This window comes from Miscanthus floridulus, chromosome 6 (assembly GCF_019320115.1).
Source record: "Miscanthus floridulus cultivar M001 chromosome 6, ASM1932011v1, whole genome shotgun sequence".
Taxonomy (NCBI): Eukaryota; Viridiplantae; Streptophyta; class Magnoliopsida; order Poales; family Poaceae; genus Miscanthus; species Miscanthus floridulus.
The window spans coordinates 139,012,807-139,025,374 of record NC_089585.1 but is presented as its reverse complement, the minus strand read 5'-3'; the positions used below and the strand labels follow the sequence as shown (position 1 = coordinate 139,025,374).

The 12,568-nt window shown below is 47.9% G+C and overlaps 1 protein-coding gene across 1 annotated transcript; it reads right to left on the bottom strand.

Moving 5' to 3' along the window:
* Nucleotides 1-6,223: 6,223 nt before the first annotated feature.
* On the bottom strand, nucleotides 6,224-12,039 carry LOC136457119 (calcium-transporting ATPase 1, plasma membrane-type). Its single transcript, XM_066457164.1, has 7 exons — nucleotides 11,591-12,039; nucleotides 9,987-10,041; nucleotides 7,914-9,853; nucleotides 7,664-7,822; nucleotides 7,414-7,585; nucleotides 7,016-7,320; nucleotides 6,224-6,802 (listed from the first exon to the last, which is right to left on the bottom strand). Exons 1-7 carry the CDS (start codon nucleotides 11,783-11,785, stop codon nucleotides 6,491-6,493), a joined length of 3,138 nt encoding a protein of 1,045 aa, XP_066313261.1. The 5' UTR covers nucleotides 11,786-12,039; the 3' UTR covers nucleotides 6,224-6,490.
* Nucleotides 12,040-12,568: the final 529 nt, after the last annotated feature.

Genomic DNA, 12,568 nt, shown 5'->3' with positions numbered 1-12,568 from the left:
AATATATAACCTATTTAGTTTAAATAATATAACCTTAAACAGCAAACAGCGGCAAGACAACTTCGATCTTTAGGTAAAGACTCCAACTCCACAGGGACACTGACTGGTTGATCACAAGCCTAACTCCTCTAGGCTAGCAATTTGTTACTCATTCGGGATTTTTATCCAAATAATAAAAATAAACACGTGTAAGTGCATCTCATACTCAACAAGTATAACATGGGGTTCATGAGACTCAAAAGCTTGACACGGGTTTGACTGCATTTAGCTTTTAGTTTTTCACAATTTTAACATATAAGTAGCATCAAGTTGTCATAATATCGTAGTAAACACATGATCAATGTAAACATGATTAATGAATAGCATAAACAAAATAGTCATTAGTGATCATCTATTCCATAAATGTTCTAAGGCCGCTCGTGACCGTCAGTACGACTGTTATAATAGTTTTACACTCTGCAGATGTTGTACACTTTCACTGTGAGTCGTGATACCTATATGCTCGGGTTTATAACTCCAAAACACTTTCGATGTGAGCAGGCAGGGTACATTATGAAGTCTTTTAAAGGTTTGTCTAACAAGTTAGGACCGTTAGGTTTCTGTGCCCTGCAAATGTAGAGCTCTCCTTCCTGATGGCATATTCCGCGCAGGCTATACACACAAGGACAGAGGCCGCACTACACCCAACCTAAAACACACCCCATTTGCGTGTTTCGGTAACCTCTAATAAGCTAGAAAAGGTCATAGTACTGAGCTAAAGCCAGAGCCATATGGCCCTCACAGTTGTACTGTAAGTCCTAGATGATCACTTACAGATAAGTTCTTAAAGAGAGGAATCTAGAGCACCATAAAACCCAATGCTCCAGCCCTCTTAAGCCAAGTTGCTAAAAAACATATTTTAACGTTTATTGCATATACATTAGTCATGTTACAAGATCATGGTTTAAGTGGAGAACTAGCTTCATACTACCCAATGCATTAACCCAAAGGTGACAAGGTATAAGTTTAAGGCTAGGAAATCCTTAATGGCAACAAGGAAGCATATGCAATATGAATTAAGTGATTAAAGTGAATAGAACAACAATGATGATCCTATGCTATACTTGCCTTAAACTCTGAGCCTTCTTATAGTCCAAATCTTCAAAGAATTGCTTCTGGTCCACCACGTATAGCTCACCGACTGAATAAGTAAAGCACCACACAAGCATCCATACAATCATACACGAAGCAAACAAAAGAACTATAATTAAAACAGTGCACCAATCAATAAAAAGGTTTGAAAACTAATCTATGCATAGCTACGAATACACAGACGCGAAAAGCACTTTAATCGGAGCTATAACGAAAAAGTTATAAATTAAATAAGATTTATTTTTGTAAAATAATATATTAAAACTAATCTCGAATTTTAAAGGTTGAAAACATGTTTAACAGTAGTATGTACTTGTACATTACGCGATTACGAATCTAACGCAACTTGAACGGGTCAAAACGGAGTTAAAACGGAGATTTTATAGAACTGTAAATACTGAGATCTAATTTTTGAATTAAAGTAAAGAAAGCGTATTTTGAATCTGCGCTAAGGTCTGCGGGTCAGATTTAAATAAAGTAGAGGGGGTTTTCTGAAAAGCAGTGGAGTTGACTAGGTCAGCGTCCACGCGGGTACCACGTGGCAACGCTGGAATGGCCACCTCAGTGGACCAGCTGTGCACCGCACCTGAGGGCGCGGTTCATGGGTCCATGGTGGACCGAACCGGTACGGGACGCCGGAGCGTGCTCCAGGCGGCGGCGCCATGGCTGGAATTCGTCGGCGTTCGCCCAGATGGCGATTCCGGCCGTCATCTACCAAAACAAGGGCGTGGAAAGGAATATCAGGCGACGGAGGATTCGATTTAGGGTTTAGGTGCGGAAGCGAGCGAGCAGCAACGGCGCGGGGCTCATTTGAGCGGATCGGGGTCACGGCGCCACTTCGGTGAAGCCGAATGCAAAACAGTGAGCGAGAGATAGGGCGCGGCCGGTACCAGCGGCTTCCTTACAGGCGTCCGAAGTAAGGAAGGTGGCTCATCGGGTCATCGAAGCAGCGCGGCGGCGAAACGAGCGGTGGGGGCAGAGCTAGGGTTTCACGAGCACCACGGCGGCACTGTGAGCTCTGGCAAGGTGGCATCTGCGCTTAGGGTTATACGGGGATGGCATGGCACAGAGAATCGACTTTATATGGGCGAAGGCGTGGAGAGCACACCAAGATCGCGGAGGATTCGGGCATGGCGGCGGGGATTTCTTTCCCCGGGTCGATTTCGGCTCGAATACGAGAGGTAGAAGACGACGCCGACATGCGGGCCCCACTGGTCAGCGAGACAAGGGCGCGGGGCCGAGCGGTCAGTGGCAGGGAGGAAGGAAGGGAGCGCGCGCGGGTGCCGTGTTGGCCTTCGGCGCGTGGAGAGCTGGACCGACACTGCTGCTGGGCTGCGGGTGAAGACGGGGCAGCCCAAGAGGGAGAAAGGGAGGGGAGGAAGCGGGCCAGCGGGATGGAGGTGGAGCTGGGCCCGGCCTGGTGCTTGGGCCATGTGAGGCGAGGGTGTGAAAGCTGGGCCTGCGGGCCAAAACTGAGAAGGAGAGAGTTTTTCCTTTTTAATTCCTTTTTCTTTTATTTCAAGGCCTTTTCGAATCATTTCAAAAGCATTTGAAATCATTTTGAATTTTGGATCCAAACCACTCATTGAAATAAATCAAATGCACTAGCATGAATACAAAAACAAGTTTCTAACCATATGATGAATTTTAATTTAATGAACATTTTTATCTTCCTATGTTTTCAGGAGCACAAAAATTCATAATTAAATCATTTTAGCTCTCTTTCCAAAGAAGCGAATTTTAGAGTGTTACAATTATTTATTTTTCTACTTTGCAACTTATAACACACTCTTCAGCTCGCTCCCTCCGGTAGAAATGCAACACATAAGTATCTCTCTCATATATAGCCAACAATAATATACAAACATAATCCATATACAACCATATTAGCTTAATTAATATGTATCTAAATTATAATTATTAAAATAAATTCAATTTCAAGGATCCAAACGGGACCTAAAAGAAATCAATAGAAACATTTCTTAGGAAAAAATAATTCAATCTAAATAATACAAGGCAAGTGGAGGCACCTTAGCTACCGAATCGAGGTCTCCTTTTAAGATCAGAAGTTCCCCCACAAGATTGACCTTCCCAACATCTGAATCAGAGCTTCCCGTCCATGTCAGTCGCAACTTGCAACCAGAGGAGGCAGAGCAATTGGCGGACTCACCTAATAGTGTCTGCGAGGGAAGAAAAGGGGTGTTGTATTTTTTTTATGATGATGTATCCCACAAACCGATTTAGCACTAGAGCCATGTAACTTTCAGCCACATAACCGAAGTCTGCCCCTCTAAATTGACATTTCTGGGTTAGCAAAAAAAAAATTAGCCCCAAAGATTTGGGGAAAATGGTGGAATTCAATCAAGTGACCTCTAAATTAGATGAAGTTTCATCCATAGTAATCAAGACATCACCTAGGCTTTCGTGGATTTAGGAAAACCCTTAAGAAAAGTGGAACTTGAGAACCCTCGAATTGGAGATGTGAGATTTATTCCACAATAGATGCATGCACCAACAAATTGGACCAAAAATAATGAACTACAAATTTATCAAGCACTAAACATTTATCCATTATTAGTTTCATATTTCTGCTATAAAAAAGATGCACGGTACATGTGTACTCTCAGACAGAGACCATTCATACCGGGAATGATATGATGACCGGCCTCTTTTGAATGACAAGATATGATCATCAATTCATATCACCTAATTAATTCAATTATGATTGAGCAAATCAAAATGCACTCACTGGTCACCACTGCATCATACACAAACTGTTGCATACCATACCCCAGCTCATCAATATATACCCAGTGTTCCAACTCCAAACAACACACACGCATGTTATCGTTGAAAGAAACAATACCTCTCAAAACTAGCATCCATGGAGCACTAGACGCATGTTATGATTGATGAAGTTTGTTGCACATGGTGTATAAAGTGGGACTATAGGAATACGAGGCATCCGGAAAACTGGAGCTGCCCGGAGTCACCGGATGTCTCTTGCTGTCATTGGTCCATGCAAGATGGTCTTTTGGTCTCAACAATGGAACGTTGATGTACGCGTTGGTGGAGGCTAGCGAATCAACGATGAGTGACACAGGATTTTTGGCCATGCTCCAACAAAATGCATGTACCATAGCAATTTTTGGCTTCGCGGGTATTTCGAGCCTTGAACAAGGCTTGTATAGCGCAAATGAACCAACTAGGACTTGCCTGGTGAGCAAATGCCAAGAGCTAGGATTGTCATTGACGGTTGTTACAAATTTGATCTATTATCTTCTTCTGACCAGCCGGCTCTGATGGTTACTACAGCCTAGGATGTTTACAGAGCAATATAATTAGGAGTCAGCTCATAACATTTGGTATACACAACTTGTATGTACAGCACCTTAGAATGTCAAGAGAGACCATAATTTTGGTTGCAACAAATGAATATAGATGCCAATTTGTGCATACATGTATACTGTCGTCGTTACTTGTTGTGATGAAGCTGGTGCAAATGCCATAGTACTACAACACAGTACAAACCACCTACGATCACTAGTCCAAATAAATATCACCCCGGCTTGCTTCTATTGAATCTACATAGTCAATGCCAAAACAGTATAGCACGCCAAAAATTTCATTGCTCCCATCTTCCTTTGTCGCGCTACCCAATTGAACCAATGGTGCCACTCGTCCTCTATTACCATAGCTTCTTGCCTTCTTCTTACTACTCTACTTAGTAATAATTATTGGCATGCAAAATGTAATGGATGCAGCCAATCATGGGTGCTAGGAAAAGGAGGCATCAGGAGCCACATCTGTTAGGTCCGCACAAAGAATCTGGCGCACCAAGACTTCTTGACTTTGCCATCTCTGATGATAGCTTCCTCTAGCCAATTGTGCTGAATCCAATAAGCTTCGGGCGTCCTTTTGTCTTCTGTTCAGTCCTTCAGTTTTTTAGGAATCTACTGGAGAAGAAAGCAAGAGGGGTGGAGGATATGAGAGGGTGTGGATGACGAGGGCATAGCCGTATAGACATAGTGCATGAACTCAATGAGAAGTCACAGAAGGTGGAGCAGGAGACTAGAGGTCGTGTGATGCTTGTTGATTGGTGGGGCATCCTAGAAAGAGTAGGAAGAGGAAGGTAATAGATGGGCATACGTGCAAGCATGGGTGCTCAGGCCAGTGTGGCAGGATACGATGTCAAAATGGCTCTACAAAACTATTTGGGAGGTCATTTAAACATTATTAGATGCTTTAATAAGGACTATAATATCGGGTTTTATAATTGATGTGTTATATAGTCAACTATTGATATGTTAGGATGTTATATGAATTTTTTTCATACTATTTGCTGACTCACCACCATGTCAACACGTGCGTAATTTGCCACATCATCATGGGTACTCAGGGGTTTGTTTAGACGGTATTAAGTAGTTTAAGGGTTAGACGAATGCATGGTTTATAGGTGAAGGGTGTGGTAGACAACCGCCAATAGTTAGCGGGTTAAGGGGAGTTTTTTTCTACATGTAGAGCAGCCCCAAAAGTAAACTGACAAATCCGAGGTCAATCACAATATTTGAGGCCACAGATTTGGGTGGCACTTCTATACGGTAAAAACTAGCTCTACAACATATCAACTACGTCATCAACTTATCAAAGGACTCATGTATGCTTCAAATATGCCAAATCAACATATGCCATCTACTTTGAGGAAACTCATTTAATTTGACCAAATGGAACAAATAGTTAACAATACAGCAGCCATTGAACTCATCCGTCATGAAAATTACCAAACCAATCACTACATAACTCATAAGCAATACACCAACAACAGCCTTGGGGGTGTTTTATCGACCTACATGTGAGAAGCTTGTTCTTGTCGCAATATCATATAACAAAAACATAGTGAATTCATCTCCGTACACGATTTAGCTAAAACTTATCCATGTGTGTGAGATTGTGGTTTTAAACAGTTGATGAAGGGTGTGTATTGTCCAATACTACAGGCGAAGGTTGAAAATCGGACTTTAACAAGAAGTAAATGCTGTGTAAAGTAAATTTTACCCTCTATAAAAGCATAGCAGTCATGCAATGAAGAATACCATTATGCAAAGCTTCACACATTCTCATTATTCGCTAAAAAAAACATTGATTCTACCATCCACATTCAGAAACAAAACATTGCCGGCTACAAAGAGAAAATAGCCAAGAGAGGAGGATCAAATTCGTGAGGACGGCCATATACAACCGTCGCTCCTATCTAAAATGTTTTTTTCCAAAAACTGTAAGCGCATCCGAGGGCTCAACTCTCTTGTTTCTACAAAAATAAATAAAAAGAAACAAAAGTGGCAGAACGTCTCCTCCGAAATCACACGGCGTTGGGGCCGGTGGGGATGGGTTGGTACCCATCGTGGCGGTCAGACGAGACACCACTGCCGGAATCGACAGGGATGAGCTTCAGGACGGCGCCGATCACCAGGCTGACCGAGCCGATGAGCACGCTGGCGAGCCAGAGCCTCCCGCTGAGGTGCACCGTGCTCGCGAAAGTCCCCAGGAGCTCCACGATGATCACCTGGAACGCGGCGGTGGCGCCAGCGACCGCCGAGAAGATCCAGCTGCTGAAGATTCCGCTGAAAACGTTGATCTTCTCCATCTCCCGGCTGTTCACCTCGTTGAACACCTGTAAACATTCAGAGAGCGTGGATGATGAAATCGGTCTCCTAAAAATTCAAAAGGTGTTCGGCTGCTCACTTCTTTTCTGTTTCAGCTTAGTTTCAGCTTATTCTCTCTCACAGAACACTATTGAATTGTCCGAAATCTACTGCGCATCCTACCAGTCGAACACGCCATCAGACTTTGCTATATATAAGCTAGGGTCAGCTTCTATATGTACCTGGCAGAACACGAAGGTGTTGAATATGAACGTGTTGAGCTGGGTGTCGGATAGATTGCCGACGCCGTTCAGCCGGAGGAGGCTCTTGCCCTTGAAGATGAGGACGCCGAGCACGGCGAGCTGGTAGATGCTCTGGCCGACGATGTTCCGCCACATCACCTTGGTGATGAAGTTGTCGCCTCGGCCGACCGGCGGCCGCTGCATCATCGTGTCGTTCGGGGGCTCCGTCGCCAGCGCCAGGGCGCCCAGGGTGTCCATGATCAGGTTCACCCACAGCAGTTGCACGATGGTCAGAGGGGCGCTTCCTGAATCATTGATTTGTTCATCAGTCGTGTGTCACCCTGAGAGCTCGGCTATCTGACGAGAAAATGAGGAATGAGGAATGGCTGCATGCGCACCTGTGAAGGATGCAGAGACGAAGTTCACCATCAGGGCGACGACGTTCACCGTGAGCTGGAACTGCACGAACTTCTGGATGTTGATGTAAACTGACCGGCCCCATTTGGCGACGTTGATGATGGTCGAGAAGTTGTCGTCCATGATGATCACGTCGGCGTTCTCCTTGGCGACCTGACAGCAGTTATTGCAAGCGTGAAGCAGTTGTCGTCAGGGAGACATGACATGAACAAGGGTACTACTACTACAAACCTCTGTTCCTGCAATGCCCATGGCGAGGCCGATGTCAGCCTCGTGCAACGCCGGCGCGTCGTTGGTGCCGTCGCCGGTCACCGCCACCACCTCGTTGAACATGCCCCTCAGGTTCGTCACCAGCGTGTGCTTGTCCAGTGGCAACGACCGAGCCATCACCTGCAGAAACAGACGACAAACCAATCGCGTCAGCTTTCACCATGCAAAAAAACTCGCTCTTCAGAGAAGAAGACAATGTAGCTGTACGTGCCTGGATTTTGGGTATGATCTCTCTCATCTCGTTGGGGCTCTTGGCCCGGAACTCGGGGCCCTCTATGGCGATGCCGTCGTCGGTGAGGATGCCGCACTCCCTCGCGATCGCCTTAGCAGTGTTGATATTGTCGCCGGTGACCATGCGGACGTTGATGCCCGCGTCATGGCATGTCTTCACGGCCTCCCTCACGCCAGAACGGAGCGGGTCCTTGATGCCGAACACCGTGATGAGCGTGTACCCGTCGCCAGGGACGTCGCTGGCGCCGCCGACGTCCTGGTACGCCAGGCAGAGCGTGCGCAGCGCCTCGCACGCAAACGCATCGATGGCGCTGGCCACGCGCTTCGCCTTCGCGTCCGTGAGCTTCTCCACGCTGCCAGTGCCGTCGATGACGGAGCTGCACCGGCTCAGGACCACCTCGGACGCGCCCTTGAGGAACGCGCGCGGGTGTCCGGCGGCGTTCGGGGACGCGATGACCACGGCCATCGTCTTCTTCACCGAGTTGAACGGCTCCACCTTGAGCTTCTTGGCGCCGGCGTGCTCCACCTTGGTGTACTTCTCCACCTCGAGGCCGAACTCAAGGATGGCCGTCTCGGTGGGCGTGCCCATGACGCTAGTCCTTCCGTCCTTGCTCGTGACGACCTCCGAGCCGGAGCAGTGGAAGACGCCCTCGAGCAGCACCCGCGTGAAGTTCTCCGACACCGACGACCGGAGCTCGTCGAAGCCCTTGGCGGTGCTCACCGTCTGCGCCGCCCCGGACGCCCAGACCTTCTCGACGACCATGTGGTTCGTGGTGAGCGTGCCGGTCTTGTCCGTGCAGATGCAGCTCGCCGACCCCATGGTCTCGCACGCCGAGAGGTGCCTGACGAGCGCGCGCTCCTGCATGAGCTTCTTCATGGCGAACGCCAGGCTGAGCGTGACGGCGAGCGGCAGCCCCTCGGGCACGGCGACGACGACGATGGTGACGGCGACGGCGAAGAAGTTGAGCACCGAGAGCGCGTCCTCTCCCCTCCACCGCAGCAGCCCGCCGGGCGCGTTCGCCTTGCCCACCAGGAACCGCGCCATGAGCACGGTGAACGTGAGCACCGCGAACGCAAGCCCGATCTTGCCGATGATGGTGGCCACGCCGTTGAGCTTGACCTGGAGCGGCGTCTCGTCCTCGCCGCCCTGGCTTAGCGTCTCCATCAGGTTCCCCCACTCCGTGCGCATCCCGACCGCGGTGACCAGCATCCGCGCCGAGCCGTCCTGCACCTTGGTCCCGCCGAGCAGGAACGGGTTGGCGCTGGACAGGTGCACTGGTTCGCTCTCGCCGGACAGGCTCGACTCATCGACCACGAGCGAGTAGCCGTCGATGTACAGGCCGTCCGCCGGCACCTGGTCGCCGATGGACAGGTGGACGATGTCCCCGACGACGATGTCGTAGATGGACACCTTCTGGCGGTAGCCGTCGCGGGTGACCTGCATGTCGATCTTCTTCTTCTCCCTGTCCAGGTCCCGGAACTGCAGCGACTGCTTGTAGTCGCTGGCCGCGGTGATCATGACCACGAGGAAGATGGTGAGCATGATGCCGAGGCCGTCGTACATCCCGCTGGGCCACCCCTCGGTGGCGAGCCCGATGACGACGGAGATGAACGCGCAGAAGGCGAGCAGCAGGAGCGTCATGTCCTGGCTGGCGTCCCACAGGAACATCCAGAACGTCCTTGGCGGCTTCTCGGTGTACTTGTTGGCGCCGTAGACCTCCGCCCGGACGCCCGCCTCGTCCGACTTGACGCCGTCGGCGAGGGAGACGTTCACCTTCCGCGCGATGCCGTCGACGCCCCTGTGGTGCCTCAGGCTCTTGCCGTCGTGGTTGCGAACCACGGTGGCCAGCTCCTCCGCGCTCACGGAGAAGCCGCATTGCCGCGCCATCTCCGGCAACGGGTGCTCCGTCTTGCGGGCGGCTACACATGATTCCACAGCCACCATCGACATTGTTAGGACTTCAAGATCAAAGGAAGCAGCAGATCGATTGATCCAACCAGAAATTTAATGCAGTGCAGTGCTTAAAGGATAGGATGAGCTAGTGTCGTGTACCATCGATGAACTGCAGCGCAGCCTTCTGCACGTAGAGTGCAACACGAAGCTTCTCCTGTGAATCAGAAAGAAACATTTTTCAGTGCTTTGGGCTGGGTATGAACAAAATTCAACATGCTAATTGATTGAAAAGGTAATTATACTGATAAAAAGGTTAATTGTTCTGTTATGCTGCTTTAATTTGAATCAGTAAAACTTCATTCGATCAGTAGCATTGAGAAGAACTTTGACCAAGCATATTCGTTCAAGTACTGCCTTTTCATGTTCATGTAAGTTTGTCTGATAAATTGACCTGAAAATAAATAAACATTAAATGAAGCTTCTCCTTTTGCCTGCTTAGGCTTTACAAAATTACTTACTCCGTACAGATAAAAAGGATACTTTGACAACAATTAGTTGCTGTTTTATGTTCTCACTTCGGAAATATCATATAAACTTGTTAATATATATATGGAGTATATTCTAACTATGAAGCACGCATACAGATAGAACAAGACACAACAGTCCTATTAGTTAGTCTTGAGAAATTGAAGACCTGACAATTAAGCTAGCTTGACTCTATCTTGTAGGTTACACACAAAGGTAACCGATAAGACAACCTGTGAAATAACTACTGGAAATTATGGGGCACTTCAAGGACAGAGCATTTGCTGTCGCTGCTTCTGAATTGGACATTTTAAGTTGACCATTGACCAACTCTTCACAGTCGCATAACAGAAGTCAAAATTTAAAAACAGATACTCTATAGTTGGTCTCGGTGGTGTGTAATATCAACATCATCTAACATTTGATATTTACTAGTGTAATTTTCCGATGTACTTTAAACCTGCACGATTAAATGACAAAAAAAAAATGTGCAGGTCCCTTTTACGCAGGGAAAAATGGCTAGAGCCTCAACACTTGACTTATCCACCAGAGAAAAGCGACGCAACTACCACCTCCGTCCCCCATAAAGATGGGGTTCTAGGTTTAGATGAAGTCAAACAGCCTGTTCGTTTGTTTGTTTCAGGCAACCCAAACTAGCCAGCCAACAGTATTTTTCTCTCCCAACAAATCAGCACCAGCCAGCCCAAACCAGCCAAGAAACCAACCAGCAAACAGGCCGAAACTTTCTGAAATCGGACTAAATTTATACAAAACATTTTAACATATATAACCCCAAATATGTACGCTATACATTACACGATGAATCTATTTATAAACATTTGATATGATACATAATATTATTATTAATAAACATTTGATATGATACATAAAATTATTATTATTTTATATATTTGATCAAGATTAAGATAAATTGACTCAGTAGCCAGAGAGTGACTCGTATCATATCTGTTATATGCATTGTGACAGGAAAAAAAAATGTTGTTGTGCATCCAGGATATACCACAAGATTTGTCTCAACATATTTTTTGTGAATTGTTCTCTCCCCCTAGGCAGGCAATGGCATGCCATTGCCATCTATGGACATGCATCATCGGATGAGCAAATCCAGAGATCGGTCAGGAGAATACCAGCACTGCCTTGCGTCGTGGATCGAAAACAAATTTAACAATGCGTGCAGTGCAGGTTCGACGGACGGGGCGGGAGCGGGATGGACGGACCTGGATGTTGCGGCGCTGCGTCTCGACCTCCGAGCGCTTGTCGAGGTCGGGGACCATGCGGAAGCGGCGGCGGCGGTTCTTGACGAGCGTGCCGACGGCCTCCCGCCACCGGCGCTGCGCGTCCTCCGACGGGTTCTTGGCTGGCACCTCGAACCGCTTGAGGAACTCCATCGACTTGTTCCGAAGGTACGCCATGATCGACCGACGATCTATCGATCGATCAGTAATGGCTGCCTGGATCGGCTGGCCCGCGAACTGAACTTAGCCTCCTACACCTCTTCCTCCCCTGTCCTATTCGAATTCTTTCAAGCGAAACCAACCAACCACTGTGCGTTAGCGATCACGTCTGCAACTCCATGGCCGTCTCCGTCTCTCTCTCCCCCTCTGATTTGCTTCAGACGCGCGCGTGGAGGGCAGGGCAGGCAATGGTGGTGGATGAGAGCAGAGCAGAGTGCCGGGTAAGTACCGACCCGAACCACCTGCCGCGGAGTCCGGGTCGCAGGGGAGGGAGGGAGGGAGCTCGCAGCAGCTTTGACGGAATCACAACCGTAACAACCTCTAGTTCCACGCTAAATCTCCGTCCCTGGATAAATATAGTATACTTTGCTATGTTTATTTATTTTATATTTATATATTTATTATAGTAATAAATAACTTGGGAGCAAAAACAACGTGAGGGAGTCCGTGCAAGAAATTTTTATCACACACATCCATACAAATGTTGAATCTGTAATAACCTATACCGAGTGTTTTGGAGGCCCAAAGCACTCGATTTTATTGTTCACCGACGCGCCGCCGCCGCCCACCGCCTGCTGCGACCTCTTTCTTTCCCTCCCCACCCTTCGCCGCCATGGCCACGGTCGCCCCCGCCCCAACCTGGCCCAGCCACCTCCTCTATCGCCTGCTCCGGTGACCTCCGCCTCGCCGTCATCTCTCCTATCCCCCACCGCCGGGTCTGCCTACCTCTCCTAAATTTTT

Excerpts from the sequence above, each read along its gene's own strand:
- LOC136457119 (XM_066457164.1), bottom strand. The coding sequence starts at position 11,785 with ATGGCGTACCTTCGGAACAAGTCGATGGAGTTCCTCAAGCGGTTCGAG. Across the intron at positions 10,042-11,590 it reads CGCAGCGCCGCAACATCCAG|GAGAAGCTTCGTGTTGCACT; the intron begins GTCCGTCCATCC and ends TCTGATTCACAG. Across the intron at positions 7,321-7,413 it reads CGTCTCTGCATCCTTCACAG|GAAGCGCCCCTCTGACCATC; the intron begins GTGCGCATGCAG and ends TCAATGATTCAG.